The sequence below is a fragment of the Amblyomma mixtum genome, chromosome 5 (genome assembly GCF_055824585.1).
Source record: "Amblyomma mixtum isolate Tamu chromosome 5, ASM5582458v1, whole genome shotgun sequence".
Lineage (NCBI taxonomy): Eukaryota > Metazoa > Arthropoda > Arachnida > Ixodida > Ixodidae > Amblyomma > Amblyomma mixtum.
Genome location: NC_143016.1, coordinates 174,953,522 through 174,978,574, shown reverse-complemented (window position 1 = coordinate 174,978,574; position 25,053 = coordinate 174,953,522). Strand labels below are relative to the sequence as shown.

The window sequence follows — 25,053 nt, the reverse complement described above, 5'->3', positions numbered from 1 at the left end:
AATAGAAATTACTCAGTGTTGGTGGCGTCACGGTCTGAGCGCACCTATTGTCACCGAATGGCAGACTGACACCAGTGAAGTGCAGGACATCACCGGATCACTTTATTCAGTTCGATGTCTCTGTGCTGCAAGAATCGAAGTGTCACCCCTTTCTGCGCAATTGCGTGTGAAGCAGTGACGAGCTTGACTGCTGCTGCTGCTGCTGTGACTGAAGGAAGAATGAAGAGGAAAGTATATGGGCCTGTTGAATGGCCCCAGCAGAACCATCATGACTGTTGTGCAGACAGAAGGGAGTTGAGAGAGATGGCAGAGGAAAGACAAAGAAATGACCCGCATTACAACAACTGCATCCGCTGATGTCACGACGATGGCTGCTTCAGCAAACAAGAGTTCGATTAAGCGTTGCAGGCTCGCATGCCTATTACACGTGATGCAATGCTGCATTATCAGTTGAGCTAAGGTGCTCCCGCATGGCGTCCAAAGTCTTCGAATCAATTGAGGTGGTGCAAGATGCCAGCTTGATTTGTCCAGGATTTCAAATTAGCCACGTCTACTGAATCATTGAGCTGTATTTTGTCCTCTGATCCTGACACTCATGCTGTCTTTATCGCTATCATTTCGTGTATCCCTCATCCATATAGTCTTTCCCAACAAAGAGTGCTACGTGACTACAAGTGAGCCTTTGTGTACGAGCACATCGTCCGAATGGGAAAGGCTGCCACACATGAGATACAAGGCTGGCTTTACAGTTGATGGATGTGTCAATGACCCTCGTCCTTGCAGTCCCACTAGCCAGCGTCAAGAAATGATGAACACATGCACTGCTTGTTGCAAATACGCCCCATCTGGGATGGCAGATGTTTATGAGTCAGGAGATGAAGCGATGGTGGCTTCCTAATGGCCTTACTGTACCATTGGTCACAACTCATGATATCACACAGGCCACAGAAGAGAAAGAGGAGGACTTCAGTGAATAGGTGGGTAGTGAAATCGCTTGGAGGAGAATGAGCAGCTATCACCACTCATGCAGCTATACTGGTTTACTTTACAAGTTTACCTTGCACCACTGTCAGAGATCATGGGGCAACATGCTATGAGCCTCACATTAGGTCAGCGGTAACTTCTCGTTTGATCAAGAGAGTGATGTAAAAAAGTCTTTTTTTTCTTTTTTTTATTCCTTAAATGGTGCAAGGTTCGGAAAAAAATAAAGCTCCGTATATTTCAGTATGCTTACCCTGCTTTGCTGGGGCTAGTAGAGGGTGTGTGATGCTTAAACTGAAGTGGCCAGCTTAATGAGGAACTATTGTGGTGGCATGCAATTCGTTATCCAGGCTTGTACTGAAGCTTTCTTGCAGGCTTCTACTGTAAAACTGCAATCTGTCACATGAGTGATTGCAATGTAATGCTCTGCAGTAATCATGTGCCAGTGGTCTTTACAAGAGCTGCATGCGACACCTCCACGCGACATCTGATGCTAAGAGAACAGAGCCAAGCACTCTACTGACCTGCGATTGAAGACGTTGCCTTGCAAACCATCGTGCCTTTGCTTCCAGCCACAGAGCCAGAGTACACGTTCACTGTGGAAACAATAAGAGCACTCAGCTAACAGCACGCCATCTATGGCCAGCAGAATCCTGCCAATATTAGCATCTCCAACATTGCATTTAGATGCACATCGTCCTTTTAAAAAAAAAAATGCAGGCTTCGCACCTAGCGATACATGAAAGCATTCACCACATGGTAGCAGCAGTCCACATCCCAGCTTGCTTGTCCCCCAGAAGAGAGAAACTGACACCCACATGAGATGCATAACACAGGCTGCAACTAGCAAATGTGCATTTGCACCGATCACCCACAGAATCTCCTGCATCGTTACCGCTGTGCCCTAAGTATCTGTAATGACGCCTTCTACCGGTTCACCATCTTCTTCCAATCTCCACCCTGATAACCGAAAAACCGACCCTACTAACTACACCACTGTGCACTGCAGCACACACTAAAAGCAGCTGTGCACATGGTGTCTGCTTTCACACGGGTACTCTCTACTGTTATGCTGGTGAGTGCTGCAGTATGAAAAAACACTGCCAGATGCAAAAGTGTTAATGCAAAATGTGGACACAAAAGTGAGCAAAAAAATATGCAACAAAATCTATGTGAATCACTACAGAAATCTCCCGCCAAATTTTTGGCAAAGCAAAAACTTTGCAGCATCACATTTGGCATACACTCAATACATGGCAGCGCTGTGCCTCTGACAACCGACTCAACACACAGCATGACAAATTCACGGCCACTCTCTGCTCGTCCTACAAAACACAATGACATTAGCTACAACTTACAAAACAAGGTGAAAGATGCACATACTCCTAGGGCCCCTATCGTGGAGCCTGACGATGAGTCACTGAATTGTCAACCACAGCTGGTGTTATCAGCAAGAGCTGAATCTGCACACAGTCAAGCCGCATATAACAAACATGACCGTCACGCACCATCTGTTAGTTATAATAAGATGTTTGCAGCAATAATGTGAAAGGGTCACGATATAGATGACAACCTCAAGACGTAACTTCCGTGGTGCACTGTCTACACTTTATGAGGGAGTCACCATCCAGCCGGTCGCACATGTACATGCGCTGAAATCAGCGGGGCAAATGGCACCATGCGTTTAGGCTTAGTGCCTCATGAGATGAAAAGATTACTGTTAAGGATGGGCGTATACGAGACAGACTTGAAATCTGCACCTGCAGATGTGGTTGTTTTATAAACAACCACATCTGCAGGTGCAGATTTCAAGTCTGTCTACGGTGCACAGGCTGTGCAAGTACACTTTCTTTGTTCAGCATTAAATGGTGACAGCCTTTCGCAAAAGACCACATGAACGCTACACACAGGTGCAGCGGTTTTTCTGCACAGGAAACGTTCCATAATGTCCAAACTTTAGCCTTAGCTAGATTCAATTTTTTGGCCAAAAAAGCTTAGAGGCACTTGGTGAGCTTAACACTTAGCATTTGGTGAGATTTGCTGCCACAGCCCTAATGGAATTGCATCTTCGAAAAACGTAGCGCGAAACACAAGACACAGGTAAGGTGAAGACAGGACACGAGGACACGGTCTTCACCTTACCTGTGTCTTGTGTTTCGCGCTACGTTTTTCGAAGATGCAATTGCTCCGACTAGCCCAGTTTAGCTTACTTGTGCCCTAATGGAACTGTCGCAACGTCTTTGTTCGTGCTAAGAGTGTGTTGTTATAAGAGGGGCCATTATAAATGAAGTTGATTGTTCTTTTCTGTGCACTTGAAAATTGAGGTGTTGGCCAAGAGCGCAATTATGCATTAAAAGACTCAAAAGGGTGAGAATGCAGGCTAGTTAGTTACCGAGAACTCAACAATGTAAAACCAATGAAAGAATATGAGTGGAATGAAAACAGAGCTAAAGACAGCATTGGGCTTGAAACTTATCTTTCATTAAAGAAAGCAGAAACCAGGTAACTTAAAGAAATGTGTGCACCAGACACAAGCAGCAAAAAAAGAAAAGAGCAAAGAGAGTTGCATACAAATACCACAACAAGCGACACTTTTCTATCATGCATTGAAAGTGGGAGTGAAGGTTTGCATGTCGGCAGCTGAGAAATTGTCCCGCATGTGCAAGGCTAGCAGCCCTGACAGCACTCATCAGAATCATTGTTCGATTATTCACCAGAATCCGTCTGTAACGTGCACTGGCAATATCATGTACAAGATACCGCTTTCGTGCGGCAAGACATACATTGGCCAAATGGGCCGTTGCCTAAATGAACACTTAGGCGAGCACAACAGGAACGTTAGGAATGGGGGTCCGGACATTTAGTACGTCACTGACGTTTTCACAAGTGAAAACCCAGTTTCGAAGAGCGCCTAGGGATAGGAAAAAAATGAAGATAAAAGGACAAGATAACTGAAGCCTTTGCGATGGAAAAGGTTGGGATTGAAAATTGTGCAAGCAGTCCATCCTTATCACTACCAACAAAAGACACTGCCTTCTTGGATGCAGGGCCCTGTGGGAACTTGTGAAACTTGCTTACATGTTTTTAGGTTTTCTTTTGGTTGCACTCGGTTTAGTTTTGTTTTTGCTTTCCAGATATTCGATTTCACACCATCAGCTTGTTATGTGGTCCCTCCTGCTCTTGGTTTGTGCCTACATAAACCCTCTAAGGGCCAATAAAACATTCAGTGAAGGCTAGCTTGTGTTCGCTCGTCTGTCTTGTCCCTGCTTTTTGTACTACGGAACCTCATGTGAATTACCCACTAGTCCGAACCGTCACCCTTCTATGCTGTTGTCCTGGAACAGCAATAATTTACTTCAAGTTTTCAGGGCAGTCAAAATTAATATAGAGTCCTCTATGACATCATTGCTCATCATAGCCGACATATAGTTTCAGGATTTAGAAGAGCGAGTTGGTGACCTAGTTCGTTCTTTTGCATGATGAGGGAACAGCGCAAGGGATGAGATACAAGGAAAAAAAAAACTGAAAGACACATGCGAGCGCAGTTTCAAAATGTTAAATTGCTCTTTCCAGTGTAGTCTGCGTCATTCAAAAATAACAAAAGTAAAAATTCATTAATTCTCTAACAGTATAGACAGTGGTATGATGCAGTTTGCAAAGAAATTCACAAGAAGACAAATTTTTTCTCATTCCACAACAAAATTTTTTTTATCAGAACAGTTACATTTGCCACTAACAGATGGCGCTTCAGCTGTGTCAGTAGTCTGTACAATAGTGCGACAGCATTACTTATCACTGACAAGTGTAACTAGTCTGGCAATAAAACTTTCCATTATTAAAAATAAGTCCCTACATCTTTCTGTGCATTTCTGTGAAAACCTCATCGTGCTAGTGTCTACACTTCTTAATTTCACGTAATTTTTACTTTTAGAGCAGAAGCTCTACTCCTCCCATCAAAAACCTCAAGGTCAAGTTGCTCCGAAGAATGATCTTCAAGCGGCGGTGTGGCTGTAATGCCACACCATGTGATTCGCCACACCTTGGTGCAGATACAGCGCACAAAACTGGAGGCGTTCGCTTGTCTTCACAACTGCGTTCAACAACGTGATTCAATGCTCAACCTCGCAGCTGCGCTGAACCACGTGATTTGCCATTCATTTGATAACCTAATGAAAAGCGCAAAGCTTTGCTTGACAGATAGCAGGGAGGAGTCGCGTTCTGGAACCAGTGCTTCAGCTGTGTATGCGGTTTACTGAATATGATGATTCTTACGATCAAGAACGCCGACAGGGCGTGTTGGCGAAGGATAGAGCAAAGAAATGAGCTAAGATTGAAGCAGGAACCGAATAAGAACAAGAGGCTCGTCCATAGAAGCAGCGGTACGAACGACAAGAGGAAGATGGTAGCAGACGCTGCCATTGCCACCGCTTCGATTGAGCTTCCGCTCTGTAAACTAGGTTCGGCCGGGTTCAACCCCAGCCAATGCTTTTTCTGTTACATTTGAATCTTAAAGCGTAGAAAGCTGGGCTAGTTGGTTGGTAGTACTATTGTGAGACATTCCAGTGGCTAAAAAGACACGGATGAAGGCAGACGAGACAGGATGAACGCCGGATTTCACATCATCCTTCTAGCATGCCGCGCAGATGGAAAGCACGGTGTGAAGAGCCAACAGACGCCAGGTAGAACAAGGTGGTGGTCGAGAGCAAATGTGAGTCCCCTTGCACGACAAGTGGTCACGGCTAGGAGATTGACGAGCGTCGGAGAAGGATTCACACACAAAAAAAAGGGGGATGACAGCGCCCATTGTACTGGAAAGTATGTCATTAAGCCTAGAAAGCTGGGCTAGTTGGTTGCTAGTACTATTGTGAGACATTGCAGTGGCTAAAAAGACAGGAGCATGTGACATCCGGCGTTCGTCCTGTCCCGTCTACCTTCGTCCCTGTCTTTTTCGCCGCTGGAATGTCTCACAATAGTACATTTGAATCACCTGGTACTTTGCCAGCTAACGGATGGGCACGTGGCTGCTTGCCTTACGTCTCGTGTGCAACCTGCTTGCTCACCGCTCGCGGCTGGTGTAGGTGACCAGGTTGAGTGGTCCCTGCCCGGACCGGTACATCGCGTCCGAGGGCCGGGTGGAGCCCAGGTCGCCCAGCATGGCCCGTACGCCCACCGCGTAGTCGCTTTTGTTGACCAGCTTGAGGCGAGAGTTTTCCTCCAGGGAGCGTTGCAGTGGACGGCAGTGCGTCAAGGGCATTCCATTCAGCAGAGAACAACAACAGGCCCTTCAGAGGAATGGCACTGATGGCCCAATCAACCTCACCTGCCCCTGAAGATCCAAGGAGAGTCTGGGTGTCCTAAGCTGGGTGAGGAGTGCACAAGGAGCATCTGTAGCCTGTGGCGTGTGCCTGGTGCAGATGAACGGTGCACGTGCAGGAATGTTACTCAGACACCAAACTTAGATTTCAAAAAGGAAAAAGATGCGTGCTAACTGGCACCCTGCCAACGTAGGTTTCTTTGCCGTCACTGCCCTGTATTTTCAACACCCCAACAGGGGACGCAGCATGCAGGCAGCGCATCCAACTGTTCAATAAAAATTCAATACTACAGCCATGGCAATGCTATCTGGAGTGTGGTCGAAAAAGAAAACATCCAAGATTTGTAACTGCCGAAAAAAAAAAAAAGAGAGCTCTTTTGAAATTGTCACTTCACCTGGAAGATTATGAGAATAGTGCCAGAGAGTGATTTAATGAATTCATCAATATGCTTCCTGTATGTCTCTTTTTGCAACTGCATTCCTAGTGTCTGCGACAAAGATGATGGTCACAAGAAGGATGAGCTGAACTAAGACCAACTGAATGAAGCTGTTGCTAACTGTGGTTGTTCTGGTCATCATAAACAAAACTTCCCACATTCATCCAACTTTATAACGATGTCCTTGTTGCTGTTTACAGTAAAGTTAGAGACATCCAAGTGTTTGAAGCAGTCGTGCCATACCGGCCAAAATAAAATGAGATTTTTTTAAACAGACTACTCATCGTACCACCATTTGAAGACTTTTGTGTCAAAGCATAAGAGCCCCATGTCCTTGCACCCACTGTAGGTGTCAGTTTGCCACCTTGATTAGCAAGAGCAACCTGCCATGGCTGATTGAAGAAAATAAAAGATGGAACATAATGATTATCGACTCAAAACGTAAAAAAAAGGCCCATTGTTGCCCTTTAAAGGATAGATAGGGTGACTTCCCTGTATTACAGCTTTGCTACATGGAAAATGACGGTTATGAGCGAAAGCTATTGCTACTTTGTCCACCTCTGAGAACATGAGCGCACAATATGGTTACTGCAAGATTACAACCGTCCACGCCACTGGTTCTGGAGCTCCGTGGACAGATGCTAGAGACTTAATGCGTGCCCATTGCTTTTCTATGACCTTCCGTGGAGCTGTTAGTGAGTGTGAGAAAAGAACAGTAGTACAAGATAAAAACGTCTACATTAGCGCGAACGTTCGCCACACCATCAGCCATTTGTGTCATGCGGCAGAGACTGCTGCCTGTCTTTCATCTGAGTGGGCACTGCTCAGCGCTGGCAAGTTCGATATATCCATTCTATGGGCCACCACATTCGGTTTATGAAGTAAAAATTGCATGTGTTTTGTAAAAATATTTAGGAAGAGTTCAATAAAGCCAATGCCAAATAAGTCAACCCTTGATATAACAAATACGGATAGTATGAATCACTGGCTAAATCGAATTCTCCGTAAATTTTTTAACCAACAAATGCAATTTATGCTTTATATATCAAATGCTGTTGGCCAAGAAATGGATATATCAAACTCCCCAGCGCCAAGCGGTGCACTTTCCGATGACAGACAGCGAAATTCACTGCAGTACACAAGTGACTGGTGGTGGTGTGCAAGTGCTTATTCATGCCAAGGTACTTTTATTTCACACTTGCCAACAGCCCCACATAAGATACAACGGCATGGAGGGTTGGTAGTATGGCTTTCGCACATGTTTAAAGCGTTCTGGGAGCACCGGCACGGGCAGCTGTAGCCTAGCAGCAACCATCCTGCACTCATGTCGGCTCACACAGAGGTGGTGAAAACGGCAACAGCTTTTGCTGTGGTGTACTGCTCTCCACGCGAAGCAGCTGTCATGCGGAGAAGCCACCATAGCTGCCTTATGATCTGAAGCCGTTGCGTGCTTGCAGTGCAATGCGGGGAAACCAACCTAACTGGTGCTCTTTTTTTTGCAGCCTCCGGAATCGTTGCGAGCACCTTCAAAATCCCGCTAAAACCCTGAAAAATGTTTCTCCATTTATCTCGTAAGGACCACCTGAGTTGCAGTCACTTCACTGCCTAAATAGCGCTGATCTTGCATGTGTTTAGGACAAAATTTTAAATTACAAATTTTGGCTACATTGAACTATTTTACTATTTTTGTTCGCGATAACAAGGTTTTACTGTATCCATGTTCGTTATACTGATATTTTACTGTAGAGTTAAGAGTGTTTATGCACAACGTTGCCAAAGCGTGTTCTTGACACAATGTCCAAAAGTCTGTCATGCCTGGATCTACCTCTTGGGACAGGGCAGTATATTATGTCTTCCTCTATTTTCCCATGAACACAAGCAATGGCTGTGCCATACAAAGAGAGAAATGGAGCGGCTGGGGGTGCCTTGAGTAAAAGAACGGCACTCCTCAATATGAATTTCACTCAGTACTGCTTCACGCATAGCCCACTTCCCCGTGCCGCACATCAAAGCTAGAGGCCTACCTAAGATGGCTGAAATTAGAAGCACAGCTTCTTAGTTGGCGCCTGTCCTGTTGTTTTCATGTTGGTTTATTGGCGTTTAACATCCCAAAGCGACTGAGGCTATGAGGGACGCCATAGCGAAGGGCTCCGGAAATTTCGACCACCCGAGGTTCTTTAACGTGCACTGACATCGCACAGCACATGGGCCTCTAGAATTTCACCTTGATCGAAATTCAGCCGCTGTGGCCGGGATCGAACCTGCGTCTTTCGGGTCAGCAGCCGAGCACCGTAACCACTGAGCCACCGCGGCGGGGCAAGTTCTTTTCATGTGCCTTCCTTGTCCCCATCTCTTTTGCGCCATCCTCAAAATCAACTTCAGCAACTTGACACAGCTACCGGAAAGAATGCAACTGTTCATCAGGCCAGTCCTGACACCGTCTCCTGTCAGCAGAAGCTGATGTTATCAACTTGAAGTTAGCACACTGTGAACAGGAGCCATCAGTTTTAATAAATTGGGTCCCCACGCTAATTTCAAGAGCTGATGACTCCAACTGCTTTTTTTTTTTTTGCTACAAAGGACACGTGCGATAAGATAAAAGGATATGATCGAGCCAGGACCAAAGGCCCCGCAGGTGGGAATCCCCAGGACAGAGCTCTGCATTCTTGCCCAAGTCATCTGGCTGCAGTTTGGAGATCAGGGTGAATACAAGGCAGGATGCATACAGCACAGATGCAGTGCAAAACAAGATACATGTGTAGAGTATGCCCAATTGCCCACTGGGCCATGGGGGCTCGACGCAGGTGCGGAAGTCGCATTTCCTTGGGGTCTAGTCCTGAGGGGGGGTGGTCCTAAGCGGTTCACTTCAAGGGACTATGCAATAAATTAACTGAGATTACGTAAAGCAGACAAGAGATAGGCATCCTATCACTCGTCACCCCAGCGCAAGAATTTTTGAACTAGCATCAATAACAATAGAGATATGAACAATTAAAAATTATGCTTCTCCTCTCCCCCCTCAACTCGTTCACGAAGGCGGGGGGAGAGGGGGGGGGGGGCACCAGAAGAAATAAAGAGAACAGCGCTGGGACTGGGCCCCGCCCATGAATATGTCATTCCCTGACGTGCGGTTTGCGACCTCCAGTTGTTGCACCCCCAGCGGCAGCGTCTCTGGTGTCTGGCTCCGGAACTCCTTACAGAAAGAGGCAGCAGAGGTAAACTGAAACCATATGCTCGAAGGCAGTGCCTAGCTGGCTCGCGCTTGCTCGAGGGGTTAGCGCGGCGGCACGAGCAGATGATTTTCACGGCTACCGGAAGTGTGCTCGTGACGTCGTGGCTGCCGTGGCTCCACCAAATGACAGCATGTGGTGGCCTGCCAACATCACCGGACTAGTGGCGTCTATTTTCACGATTTTAGTTTCAAAATCAGTCACTACAAAGACACCAATCGGCCCGCGAATTTTAAAAAACGCCGTTTTTAAAAATTCATAATAAATTGCTGGCTCGGTTATGAAGAATCACACTTGGCATGAATGCTTCTTAGCGCCATTTCTAAGCACTGAAAACATTTACAAGCGACTTAATTCGTTGCATAGTCCCTTTAAGTTGAGGAGAGGCGAGCAATGAGTGCAGAACGCTGGCCCTGAAGCAAGCAGCAAGATACACGAGCAACTGGTTTTTGCTGTTCCCGAGGCCTTAGGCTGCCCACATTTGAGAAGAATGCGAGCACCATGGTGACACACACCGAGACAAAGCCACCACTGATCCAAATGAGTGGTGGTTTGTGCCACTGCTTTGCCACCGCACACCTGTTGTTGGGTCACTGTGGATGACGGGTGCATCTCAGCCAAGGGAGTGTCGCACAGTACTCCAAACTTTGAAACTTAGCTTTCCGTAGGATAAATGCGAGCCCTGTCAGGGGCGCTCACTCTCTGAGAAGAAAGCACACGTGCACGGCAAGAGCAGACCAGCCCTCTTCTGAATGGCTGCTCAAACCCTTGCAGTGAAGCCCACACTTGGGCTGCATAGTGATACCATGCACAGAGGATGCTAGCAAAGCACCCACAGAGAAGGCTTATGGGGGAACATCGGTTTCAGAGGTGAAATTTTTTCTTTTCTGCCTAGAGCAATGAAATCTGGCAATCTTATTGGGAAATGCAATAAATGAACAAATACAAATTTTCACTCTTATATATTCAGTAGTTATGACATTATAAATTTTTATGTGCTTTATTGCTATACCAAACCTACAGAAAGCATGGCCTGACAACAAAACATGGTAGGAGCCAGAAGCCACCCTTAAATTTTAGCCAAAGGAATGGTTCATGCTGTGACATTCTCCAAATATTTTTATCAGCCCGAGTTTTTCCTAGATAGGACATTACATGATTGCATAATGCACTCGTTACGGTCATGTCAGATTAGCCAGAGTGAAAAAATGAGAGTAATTCAGATATCTAGGAATGTCACTGCATTAAGAATTTATGAAGGAACCCAATAAAACCAACTGCATGAAAATCCATGAAGCCAGTGTCACACTATGCTTTCTGCAAGCAGGGCAGTCAGGTTGAAAAAAACAGTTTTGAGAAAACTGGCACTTTCATGGAGATCTGTCAGATTTTTGCAGCACCGATCACAAAAAAAAACATCTTCTAAGTCACTTCTGGGCTGTTTTCGGGGAAAATATTTTGTGATATAATTAGAAAAACCTCAAACATATGAAATCTGCTGTTCTTTAAAAATTCTATTTTTATTTTAAATTTTCCAGACCCCAAAACTTAACAAATCACAGCCCTGAAGCACCAAACAACACCATCACACGCATAAACATCGGCACAGGCTCTGATCACACTACCTAAAGTTACCTTAGTAGAGCAGAATGTTGGGCCAGTTGGTGTAGCGACATATTCAAGAAAACTTTAAGCAGAATAACACAAGACGGAGGGAGAAACATGTACATACACACGAGCGCGAACTTGCAACTGTATTCTCGGAAACGATACATCTCCTTAAGAAGCAGGAAGGGCGCCAGCGTATGATAGCCAGTGCAACACGTGTGGGAGCACATTGATGCTCCATTCACCGTTCACAGTTACCGTTCAGTACCGTTCACAATTACCGTGCACAGTTCAGTACCGTGCACAGTTACCATTCAAAGTTACCGTTCACATAGAGTTGGCCCAGTTGCAAACGTGTGTACGACAGCAGTCGTTGTAACACTGACCTTTCTGACACCTACACAAAGTCCCACTACACCAGTGGCCACAGCAGGATCTGCTTCAAAGAGGGCATTTCAGCAAAACCCACAGCAGAGCTGGGGATTTCTTGATATGCAGTTTATCACTGCCTCATTGCCATTGCTAGCCATCTTCATTTACTTTTTATTTTATTTTTGCTTTCAAACTGCGGCATCTCTCTTTTGCCGAAGCCAACAACTTCAACTTCATCACCAAAATGACACTGCCAGATATGCCGTGTGGGGGGTGTAAATGTGGAAGAAAACTGGGCACTTCATTAGCAATTTCTGCAGCTATAGTCGCCTGTTCACTTCCTGAAAAGTGAGGTACCAGTCCACAAACACCTAGTATTTCCTTTCAACGTGAATCCAAGATTAGTAGAAACATTTGCAAGACAACAATACTCAAGTCTCGTTACATAATGTAACAAATCTCATTATATAGGGCGCGTTATAAACGGACACTGGGGACAGATTGAAGTTGGCATGTACCCATAGATGGCTGCATTATAATGACAAAGGCACTGCCTTCCCTGAAAACAAAGCTGGGAAAGGCCGACAAATGGAATACAGGTGTTGCTGTCCATTCAAGCAAGCAAGCTTTCAAGACAGTTACTTGCATGCAGATCCCCGAGGCTAGACTTAATTGCCAACCTCTGCTAAACAATAACCCCAGTGTCCTTTTTGGCTTTAGCATCCCCAGTTCGAAGCAGATGGTGGGAAAACTTAAATTCAATTTGCTCAGCAATAAATGTGTCTTTCTGCTGCCAAACAAGTGTCAGTACGGCCAGAAAGAATCGTTTTTTACTAAGAACAAAAATAGGACAAAACTGTCCTCACTGTCCAAGACACGGGCCCTCTGACTCCCCCACTACGGCATCTTAAAGGTGCACTGAAGAGGAATCTGAACTCGTCTTTTTGCCACTGGAACTCGATCTGCACGTTCCAAGCATTCTTAGAAACTTCGACTTTTGCCCTGTGTGGCCAATTTCCCTAATTAAATCGAATTAACATCCGGCTCCCACCTTTATTTTTAATTCCCTGCATACGGTGGGCGGAGTCGACCAACGCGTGGAGTGCCTTTCACCCAGCTCCGTGGAGGCTTGCCGCTCTGCCATCGGCGGAGTAATACGTAGTAGTCCATAGTAGCAAATAGTCCACGCGCATTTTTATTTCTGCGGGCTTATTTTGCAGCTATATTTCTGCGAATGAAACTATTTATTCACAGAAACCTAAAAAACAAAATAAAGCGAAAGCAAAGCCTCCATGGAGCTAGCTGAAAGGCACTCCATGCGTTGGTCGACTCTGCCCACCGTACGGGGAGAATTAAAAAAAAAAGGAGGGAGCCGGACGTTAATCCGATTTAATTAGGGAAATCGGCCACACAGGGCAATAAGTCGAAGTTCCTAAGATTGCTCGGAACGTGCAGATTGAGTTCCCACGGCAAAAAGAAGAGTTCAGATTCCTCTTCAGTGCACCTTTAAGGGCACCTGTGAGTCACCCGCACGGTGGTCTTTGGATAATAAGCCTGCCCATAGGGCATGCAGCGCTTGCAGACCTCGAGGCCATATCCAAGGAGGGCCCGCTTGCGCATCTTGACAGCGATGTCTCCCGACAGCTCGTAACTGTTGTCTCGGTCGTCCCAGCAATGCACCAGCTTGCGGCCCTGGGTCCACACCAGCTCCGACGGGGGGGACCAGTTCTGGGCATGTCAAGGCAAGGGCAGCAGCATGCGTCAACGAGGTGGCAGAAGTCGAAAACAAGAAAAAGAAAAAAAGCTTGCATGCTACTCCTTTGTGCTGTAGCAGGGCACCTCATTCACTCTTTCTGTCGGACCTCACTCGTGAGTGCTCTCACAGGGGGTCCATACATTCTGCAGAGATCCCCGTTCCTCTTCCCAGCTCTGTCTTTCGAACTGTCAGTACAATCTGAGATGTAATTCAAACCGAGAATATTGTTTGGCTGCTACAATTTGCGCGTACTTAAATCCCAATATTTTTAATTTTCCAGTTCAATCTCTGTCACCCACACTTCGCGCACTTTTAGTGGGAAGTTCCCAGACACCCTTAGAGCATGTGGGGGTAGCGGTCTCGGACTCGAAGGAGATGCCCTCGACTCAGCGTGGCAAACTCAGCGGAGACCAGCCACCAAGTGACAAGAGGTTTTTGGGCGTTCGGTGCCCAGCTTTCGCTGGTCGCAAGCCAGAGAATGGGTCGGAGCCAAAGGTTCACAAAACAAAACAAGGTTTATATAGCAAAGAGACGATACAGAGGATTTCACAATTACTAGTACAAACACATACAAAGTGACTAACAAACAATGCAACTCGGGCAAAGTTAAACTCGAGAGAGAGACTACAGTACAAACACAATATTGCACCTAAAGTGCACCAACACAAGAGAGAGAGGTAAACAAACAAAACACAATTTGTTCACCGGGCACTGCGGCAGTCCAACGACCAGGGTTCCACGACGATGCCGTCCCGCAGACTGGCGACCGTTGCCTCGTTGGTCCGATGCTGGCCGAGTGGTGTTTTCCCGGGAGTCGAACGGGCGCGCTTCGATGAAGCTTAAACGGTGGTCCGGACTGACTGATAGCGGTAGACGCCTTCTTTTATAGGCTCGCTTCCACGTCCGTTTGTTCTACGCGCCAGAGTAGGCCCGCACATACACTCAGCATCTCCCGTGCAGGTTCCCTTCCTTTCTCTCGACGGCCGTGCGTCCTCATTGGTTAAAGTCAGGAGTCGTTTCACTAAGGTTCCAGCGTGTTCTAGTGTGGCGCCGTCGTGGCAGCGTAGCCAACGTCCGAGTGCAGAGGAGGGGGACGTGTCTTAGTGCACGCAAGGCTACGCCCTTTTCTTCCGGTCACAGCAGAACTGACTCGCATGTTCGAGAGAAATCTTCGGCGTGGATGACTCATTCGCTCGGCGCACGCCGCGTCGGTGAGCGCTGGTGGAGAGGAGAGGGAGCACGCGCACACAGGCTAGGCGCTCCGCGGGGGTTTCCTCCTCTCCCGTTCGTCTCGTGCCGGCGAGACGCGTCCGCGCGGCGCTGTTTTTCTTTGTTTGCTTCAAAAATGCGCCGAATTTTGTGACAATCTCCTTCTACCAGAACATTTAACCATGTAAGCACGGCTTTCAAAAACACTAAGGCTGTGGTAAGACGAACATCACGCAATGAACTCTCTCCTTATCACGCCTAGTGAGATCTACGAATTTGATCGACTGCAAGAAACAGGCCAATAAACATACTAGCAGCCCATTAAACATGCGACCCCATCCAGTGTATAGCAGGGAAACTTAAACATCAGTTTCAAATTCAGGCTTCTTATCTTGAGCTAGAGAGGTTTCCTTTAATTTCGCCACGAAAGCTCTCGGCCCAGTTCAGCTGTATCGAGCAATGCAACTTCCTTGCCACCGGTCACACCCGAGAACCGCATTTATCTCGTGACTCCAGTGCACTGATCATTGACTTCTTTGATGAAAGCGATAGGGACCAGTGTGAAGAATCACGAAATTCTTGACACTGATGTCTAGGACTGTCAGCATGAGCTGACGCATGGAATGCACTGAGTCCGACATGAAAGAAGCATGTTTTAGTGTGAAAGGACTACTTCACTAGCCACCCTTTAAAAACTGATGTCTGCCTGAAACCTTCAAGATACCTGCAGAAATAAAATAAAAATTGCTACGACTGCAAAGAGATCAGCTTCACTGGCCACTGCACGAGAGCGCTAGGCTGTCGCCACAGCTGATCACGCCTCCTGTTAAACTGCTACATACTCTTGCACTGTGCATTGCACACTGTCGTCTTCATAAACTTCCATCAGTGCACAAAAGTCATGAAGGGAAAGGAAACGTGCACAACTGGCTGTCCGAGTCAGTGGACACCTCAATCATGTTTTCAACTATGTGCTGGTAGTGACCCAGACGAGCGCTGCTTGCATTTGCGTTGTTAGGACAGTGTGGCGGCGGAGGGACTAGTTCCAGGGGATGCAACGAGAGGGCGCTAGCGGATCGCCGAGTGATCATCATCATGAGGGGCGGCGGCAGCGGCGGCGGGAAGATGGGAGAAGGGCAATAAAGGTTGCTGTTGGCGTGGCGCCCGTGTGTTCAAGAGTGGTGCGGTTCTGTCACTGCTGAGGCGTGACAGCGTTGAGGTTTTGGCAGAAACGTGGCACTGGAGCAATAGGCCACCGGCGTTTATTGGGTTCATTGGAATTGACATCATTGTAGACTCCGTTAATTTCGAGGAAAGGAAAGGCGCATAACTGCCTCCCAGATTCAGTGGACACCTCAATCGCGCTTTCAGGTTCCTGGCGGTGGTGTCCCCCTGTGCAAAACTGCTTTCATACAATATTCGGTGCTTACCAATAACTACACTGCCAGGCATTTTATTGTAATGCCTATGACGTGTGAATGGGCTTATACAGCACCCAAGGACTTTGTAGAGAATGGCACAGTGTGGTAACAGGTGCCAACTTTTTTCTGCACACCTTGAAATTTTGACCCATGAGTTCTGCAACTTCCTACAACATTTCCTGACAAAAAAAAAAAAAAGGATATACATTACAGGCTCGTCAAATTAAACTTCAAGGGACCACAAGAAATGAGAACTGTGCATCACGGCTTGCATCATGGTAAATTTATTTGGAGAAAGACTGGGCAAAGGGGTGCCCGGTTTTGAGATAAAGATAGCGCGGCAATGACTATTTCTCATGTTTCCATCAATGCTTTGCCGTGAGCATACTGTCGGAAACATTGAAGTAGCACTGCATCAAAACTACAAGGATCTCCCTGTCAGCCTTCACGGTGCGGTGCAATGGAGCTCCACTGCTTCCACGTCACACCCTTCACAAGCTGCGCCATCACGTGTGAGGAGCCTCCACCGCAGAATCTGTGAATGGCACGTGACGAGCGCACAGTTTCGGCGGACTGGAAGAACGGAACCACGCGGACGGAAGCAAAGGAAACGCTCAGCGGTGCCAAAGCGGGGACAAAAAGTAAAAGGATGAGGGGGGGGGGGGGGGGGGGGGGAAATGTCGGTTGACTGGCTGATGCTAGCTGGTCAAACCGGTGTCGGTGCGGGCTGGCGCGAAGCTCAGAGGAAAGTGAAACCGAAACTAAGAGACTGTTCGCAAGGCGGCCTCATCCTGTCCATTCATCGTCACGCCTACCACTGCACGACGTTGTCAGAAGTGTGCAGGCTGTGAGAGACTCTGGCACATGAAATTCTGGTTCTGGTAGGGCTATTTCAACAATCTTTTGCTGTGCCAGTTACACAAGGACTCGGCCTCCCTTAGTGTCTGGATTAACGTGCGTATGACACCACAGACTTACATAGGTGTTGGCCGGGACCAAGCTGGAAATGCGAATTATCCAGATTTCCCAATTATCGGTGGTCGAATCAACAAGCTTTTAAAGTACTAAAATACACATTCTAGAATTTTTTTGCTCTAATTTCTTGGCTCCATAAATTGATCTTTGTTTTCATGTAACCTACATTTCGCCAATCAAAGGTTATTTTTCTTTTTTAGGGCATTCCATCCCTATCCTAGAAAAAAAAGAAAGAGTTCTTTTGGCTATACTTTGATACTCTACAGTAAACCGACAAGTTAATTTAAGACCAACTAAATTCTTTGGACAACCCACCCTAAAAGTACCACTTTCGCTCTGGAAAGAGAAGAGTTGAGTGTAAGGTAGGAAGTGAACATCGGAACAACACAACAGTCAGCTAAATCTGAAACAGGGGATGCTTGTGCTCAATTATAATGCAGTAAACCAAGGATACTATTGTTTTTCCCTGCACAACAACAGGTGTTGGTGACGTGGTGATTTACAAGTGCCAAATAAGAATGTTATATAATGGTCAGCAATATAGTTGCATACTTTCGATAATTCAAACTTTCAAGAATTTGGTTGGAAGTCTTCAGAAGACAGAATAAATCAACCCAATCAACTGTGTACATATACAGTGTTTTGTCTTAGTGGTGGTAATTATAACAACATGAAAAGCTAATGGGTTGTGGATGTACAGAATAATTCACCATTTTTGGAGCTAACTGAACAACGTCCGTCAGCCACGTTCGTCCACATGTCACTCACTAAAATCACTAGTTTAATCAGTGGTTTAATCAGCCAGTAGAGGGGCCGAAGGATGCAAACAACGGCCAACAACGGCGCATGGCTAGCATGGCAAGAGTTGACGGTGTGCGACGGAGCGGTGCTTACAGTGGGCCCAGCAGACGAAAAGGCTTGCACTATACTGCACTCAAATCAGCCGCTGCACCGAGACCACTACTATCAGGCTGCACTTATACCGCAAGAACTGGCGCTGCACGAGCACGGCACTTTTGTGGAGTAGTGCAGAAAGTGCAGCCTAATCGAGGAGAGCCCACGATTACATCGTGGTATGCTGTAATGTGCTGCATTGTGCTACGCTTCATTTTATGACCTGCGAGCGCGTAGTGGCAGTGCCACGGCAACTCCCGATGATGGCCATCAGAGCATTGGTTTAACGCAAGAGTTGACATCACCGTGTGTGAACTTTTGCCACATGCTGGGCAATGATTCGATGAGGAACCAGTAAGTTGATGAATGAGACAGGTGCGGGTTACTGTAACTAGCAAGCAGAGTTTGGATATGCCGCGATGTTCGGTCGCAACTTCGGATGAACAGGAATTTTGTACTTTCTGTGTGTTTAGGAGGTTCAAATACTTAGAACAGTAAAACTGTGGTGTGAATCAAATTGAATTGATACGGTTTGGAAAAAATTCAAAATTTCAAATTACAATGAGTGGTAGTATGTGGCCTGCACATTAAAGTCGCTGCAATCACCAGCCACGCAGTATAAACCAACAAGCACTGAGCCACTCACTGCATGCGCCGCTCACTGGCGATAAACCCGCCAACCATAAATAGACTTACGTGAATACATTTCCCGAACTTCAACTAACAGATTTTGTTTGTTTTTTGACGAAATGAATTTCGGGTGATATGAAGATTTTCCATGATACCATGAGACACCTATCAGCGAGCTTATACTGCACTGTTACTATCCTGTCTTTTCCGCGTCTTGTCCTGTGCTTTCCTCTCTTCATCCTGTGTCGTTTTGCGCGGTTGCAATATGCACTCCATTGTCAACCACCAACTAGCCCGCCTTCACTTGTTACAGGGGAAACAGATGCTGCTCAAGAGGAAAAGCGCCAACTGTGAGACAGGCCACCCACCAGTGTGATCCGGTCAAAGACTGTGTAGTCGAAGGCCGAGCCCCCTGATGTCACAGCGATCATCCGGTTCTCGTCCTGGGGATGCCAGGCAAAGGAGCTCACCATCGCCGCACTCGGGAACGCTGCAGGATGCAACGACAAAAGTGCACACTCAAGGTCTGTGGACAGGCATTACTTTGAATCACAAACACTTTGAGCATGAAATAAAACGGTACCTAATTTTTTTTTTTTTACCTCAGCAGCTTAGTGGTATAATCAGTGGTCTAGTGAGAGCACGTCAAAATAGAACTCGATGTTTTTGCTACACGTCCCACTCTGCAATTCAGGATTCCTAGTTTGCACATGGATCAGAAGCGTCTTAATGCAAAAGACTGGCACAAAGTGGACCAGAAGATGGCGAATATTTACATATTGTTATTTATTTATTAATCTGTTCACATTGTCTCGGGCTGCAAAGGTAGGAGCATTGTGTGAGGGGGATTACATAAATAGGAGCACTGTCAGGAGTACGAGTGACATGATTATACGATGCTTATTGACTGTTAGTATCAATCGCTGAGAAGTATGACAAAACTTAAGCAGCTCTAGCTAATGAATGATCAGCTCAGTGAGATCGTTAAAACAAAAGTCCACTGTCGCAACACTTCACCTACACTAAGTTTACAAATACACATGCTTCAATGGGGGCGGTGCTGGAAAACAGAGAGAAGAGAAAACAAAAGAAACTTTGTTTTGTCAATGAAATCACTACATGGAGGTGCATTATATCTAGGTACAGTCGAACTTTGTTATAACGAAATGGTTTATAACGAAATAATGTATATAACGAAGAAATGACGATTCCCCTTGGAACCTCGGTCAACACAAGCTATAACGAAGCTACGGCTACAACGAAGTAATCGCCGGGACCCTTCAATTTCGTTATAACGAGGTTCAACTGTACAACTGTAGTGGCAGGACCGTGTGATCAGTGTGCCGATCTAGGTTTGACTTACCAGAGCGAAACATTTTTTGTGTACTCAATCAAGACTGTTCGGTTATGGACTAAAAGAGGGCAATATACAGAGATTTCCCTGCCGTGCCCCTGAAACCAGCTCAAGAAGGCACTGTTGCAGCATCTTTCGCGCTTCTGTACCCAACCAGGAATGGGAAAGAACCCCCAAGGTCAGCACGGGATGCCCCTGCTGTCCTCGGGGGTTCTTTCTGATACACAGTGATCCGGAACAGTGCCTGCTAAAGCTCGTTTCAGGGGCATGGCCTTAATCAGCATGAGGACCGAATCCAGTCCACATGGTGGAGCATGTATATCTTTTGCTTTACATGCAAACACGGCGCACACCCAGAGCAGTTTTGCACGTACGCTGCACTGTGCGTTCCACCATGGTGGGCTCCACGTCATCGGCCACGCCCTGTGGGTGCTGTACATCGTACAGCTTCACCACATTGCTCTCCTTGGTGACCAGACCCAGCACATTAGACCTGCACAGCAGCACACAAATGTTGACACAGGGCAGCACGGTTGTTGGCACTTACAAGTTAAAGTTACGCTAATCTGTGCTACATGGGGATAAGGAATTTCCAAGGGCAAAAGAAACTGTGCTGAATGTGGCCCAGTTTAGTGACTGTCCTTGCTGTGTTCATAGTGACTACTGTTGCAGCATTTGTGGGGCACTTCTTGGTATCGGTTGTCGCAAAGTGCGTTAAGAGGCGGAAACGGGTGAAAGCACGCCGCAAAGCCGCATAACAGCATCGGTTTGTTTTCATCTGACCACCAGACATTCTGCGGAGCTGTCATTTTGACTACTGAATAAAAATTAGTTTAGGAAATGACTAATGCAGTCTAAAATTTTATCATTAAATCAAAGCATTATTTTTGTTTATTTCGAACTTGTCATTTTTTTTCAACTAAATTGAGTATGAGACTGTTCTCAATGACCCTTGGGGGGATTCCCATAGCCATTCGCAAACCCCACTGAGCAAATGCCCATTGAGTCGAATGGTCACTGAAAACCACCGCATGGCATTGGCTAACCCCCTTGAGTTGGATGTCCATTAACTATATGGGCATTTAAGCTGCCCATGTGACAGGGGTATTACCCAATCCTGCATGAATTCTGCGAAGGCTTGTTCACAGAAACACAGCTTATTTGAAATATCATGCGACTCTGCTGCAATGAACTCATGACTAGAAGCCAACACAATTTTTCAAATTTCTCCAAAGCTTTCAACCATGTCACACACTGCAAATTGAGAAGCTCCAAAAAAAAAAAAAAAGCCTGAATATTGCCAAATCTTTCAAAGCGCACACAGCAGGTAAATGCAGATAATAAGCAATCTAATCTAAACGTCTTGAGATCAGTCTTGGGACAAATACTTTTCTTCGCATATATAAATGATGCTCTGGCCTGCATTGAACTTGTTATCATGGTTAGTCTCTCAGCCTATAACTGCATCATTCACACTTCGATTCAAACTATTTAAGACCAGCTAAAATTTGACATTTTCCGGCCATGGGAGACCTTCTATCGAGAGAGCACCAGACCACTAAAGAAAAACTAAAAGAAAATAATTTTGGCTGTGGCAAATGCGGACTGGCTGGCAAACCGAAACAGAAGCTTGAATTGGTGGAAACAGAGCACGTGACCTTACAATGCTGTTTTAGGGACACTCCGAGTCTTGCTAAGTCAGATCTCGTTCTGGCTCTGCTCTATGCTGGTTATTTGTTTATCTTTCCAACCAACGAAGGAAAGCATCCCTGAACTGCTCTAGAGCCGAAAAAAAGAGAAAACTTGAAGCAATTGCCACAGAGCAGCATTGCGCTGGAAGAGGAAGGCCCCACCTATGCAGCAGGGCACTTTAATTATTTTTGGTTTGGTTTATGGTTTATGGGGGTTTAACGTCCCAAAGCGACTCAAGCTCTGAGGGCAGCCGTAGTGACGGGCTCCGAAAACTGGGCTTCTTTAACGCGCACTCACATCGCATAGCACATGGGCCCCTAGAATTTGATTATTTTTGGCCATAAAATTAAACAGCATGCACTCAAATCTGTGAACCTATTTTTCTCAGTTAGCACTTTTTGCGAAAATAAAACCGTTAGGAAAGCTACCATTTCCACACTGCTTCGCGAAAAATTGCTTTCAAGGTGGTTTCTAGGGTGAAATTTTGTCAGGAACAAGATAAGGCAATTTTTAGACCCCTAAATAGTTCCTAACACAAAAAATGATCAGATGTCTGATGACACGACAAAAGAATAAAGTAAAGAGATTTTTGCAGGAGTAACACAAAGACTGGCCTTATCGTGCACTATAAACCACCTAAAAGGTAGACAATCACAAAAAGCTAGTATATCTTCCATTATTTTTGAAATTATAATTTTTCCAAGTGCTCTAGATGATAGCTACAAGTTTTTTTGTTTGTGATATAGTAATGAAATTTCGAACATAGGCCAATGACAAGAAGCTACACCATCCCTGAATTGTTTGTCAACATTGGTGCAACAGTTCACTCTTCAATCTAGCATCCCCCCCTTAAAACTCATGCCTTTGACGCCTGCTTATGGTCCAAAACGATAAAAAGACTCGACAATAAAAAGAAGCGCCTTTTCCGTGCGGCAAAATTAAAGCAATACGACGAGTGCGTGTGGGAAAAATACTATACAGCCGAACGCACCTACCCATCAGCAATTCGCAGCGCAAAATACTCTTTCCTTCACAATGACCCCCCCAAATTGTCGACTTCCAATCCCAGAAAGTTTTGGCAGGTCATAAGTGAACATCGGGCACATACCATCACTCTAACTAAAGAGTCTGGAGAAGAAGCTGATGACATTGAGGGCGCTGACATTTTTAATAACGCCTTTTCATCTGTGTTCACTAATGAAATTCACCCACCAACTGCAACTTTCGCCGTCAATGTAGGGTTTTCAGAAGCCGGCATTTCCTCGCTCATTGAACACCTTAAAACTTCATCATCGGCCGGCGTCGACGAAATTAACTCCAAAATACTGCGCAACACTAAGAATATTTCTGCAATGTACTTATTGTTATTGTTTTCACAGTCGCTTTCTACAGGTTCCATTCCGGATGACTGGAAAGTGGGAAAGGTCATTCCTGTCTTTAAGTCTGGTAACAAAGATTCTCCTTTAAATTACCGTCCGATATCATTAACCAGCATACCTTGCAAAATCATGGAACATGTCATCTATTCTCAAATCATGGACTTTCTTGACGCTAACAACTTCTTTCATCCCTCACAACACGGGTTTCGCAAGGGTTTGTCATGTGAAACTCAACTGGCCGTCTTTCTTCATGACGTTCACTCTAACCTCGACCTAAATTTACAAACTGACGCTATTTTTCTAGACTTTGCTAAAGCATTTGATAAAGTTCCCCACAGGCGTTTACTGCTAAAACTAACCATGCTAAAACTGCATCCTAATGTCTTATTGTGGATCGAAGAATTCCTTTCTAACCGCTCCCAGTTTGTTCTCGTTAACAGCCAGAGTTCCAACCCTCTTCCAGTAACATCAGGCGTACCCCAAGGTTCTGTACTTGCTCCCCTCCTATTCTTAATCTATATAAACGACTTACCCTCAAACCTGGTTTGCAATGTTCGTCTGTTTGCAGACGACTGCGTTATTTACCACACGATTTCTAGCACCTTTGACCAATCACAGCTCCAAAACGACATTGACACAGTGCATGCCTGGTGCGATGACTGGCTAATGTCGCTTAATCCTAATAAATGTAAACTTGTATCTTTTCACCGCTGGCGTAACCCCCATATTTTCCCTTACTCCGTTGCTAACGTTCCACTAGAATCTGTATACTCATACAAGTACCTAGGTGTCACCTTGTGCCAGGATCTCTCCTGGCGCTCTCATGTAACGAACATCGTCGCATCAGCTAACCGGTCATTGGGTTTTTTGAAACGTCATCTACGGCACGCCCCTCAAAGTATTAAACTTCTCGCCTACCAATCACTCATTCGACCAAAACTAGAATATGCATCTGCTATCTGGAGCCCGCAACAAGCATATCTCATCAGTTCACTAGAATCTGTCCAAAATCGCTCCACGAGGTTCATTCATTCTGCCTATTCATATGACATCAGTGTATCGTCACTTAAACGACAATCAGGTTTATGAACTCTTGCCCATCGTCGTCGCATTGCTTCTCTTAGTCTGTTTCATAAGTTTTTTTACAGTTCCCTCGGACAACCACCCTACATCTCACCGCCCGCTCGCATACCTCATCGCACCGGCCAACCACTGCAAGTGTCATGCCAACGCGCCCGCACCGTCACTTTTTCCGCATCCTTTTTTCTTCGCACTGCTAAAGACTGGAATGGCCTTCCCCACGACGTTGATGCCATCACCTGCCAATCAAGTTTTGTGAACAATTTAAATATGCATTTCATAAATACCATGTAAGCAATCATATTCAACCTATATTTGTACTCCCACCCCTTATGTAATACCCCCAAAGTGGGGTCTTTAAGGTAATAAAGTGAAGTGAAGTGGGTTATGGCAAATGTCTTGGTTACCTCTCACCACTGACATGGCTGAAGGGGTCTCGTATGAGCAACACATTACACGGAAGCTTCACCAGTGCTAATACTGATACACTAAAACTGATACTGACAAAGTACCGCTAATGCTGATGCAGCACAGCGTGCCACGAGTAGATGAGTATGCTTGCAGCTGCTGACATGCCCGGAGAGAGAGAATCCTAGTGATTTTGCTGAATGCAGCGTTCCCTCCTGTCCCTATGGCCGAGGCTGCCAGCATACACCCGCTGCCCCACCACCAGCCATTCACAGGCACCGGTGCCCGAGCAGTTCCCGTCCGAGCAGCATGG

The 25,053-nt window shown here is 46.0% G+C and overlaps 1 protein-coding gene across 6 annotated transcripts in view; it reads right to left on the bottom strand.

Annotated features, from left to right (window-relative positions):
• The window catches only part of mio (GATOR complex protein mio), a 103,063-nt gene that overhangs the window by 25,848 nt on the left and 52,162 nt on the right, over positions 1-25,053 (bottom strand). For all 6 annotated transcript variants that reach the window (XM_089546368.1, XM_089546372.1, XM_089546371.1 and 3 more), the window contains exons 13-18: positions 20,556-20,674; positions 19,196-19,317; positions 13,527-13,670; positions 9,341-9,415; positions 6,042-6,211; positions 1,506-1,577 (exon numbers count right to left, since the gene is read on the bottom strand). In XM_089546368.1, coding sequence (XP_089402494.1) covers positions 1,506-1,577; positions 6,042-6,211; positions 9,341-9,415; positions 13,527-13,670; positions 19,196-19,317; positions 20,556-20,674 — 702 coding nt within the window. The remainder of the gene's footprint in view (positions 1-1,505; positions 1,578-6,041; positions 6,212-9,340; positions 9,416-13,526; positions 13,671-19,195; positions 19,318-20,555; positions 20,675-25,053) is intronic.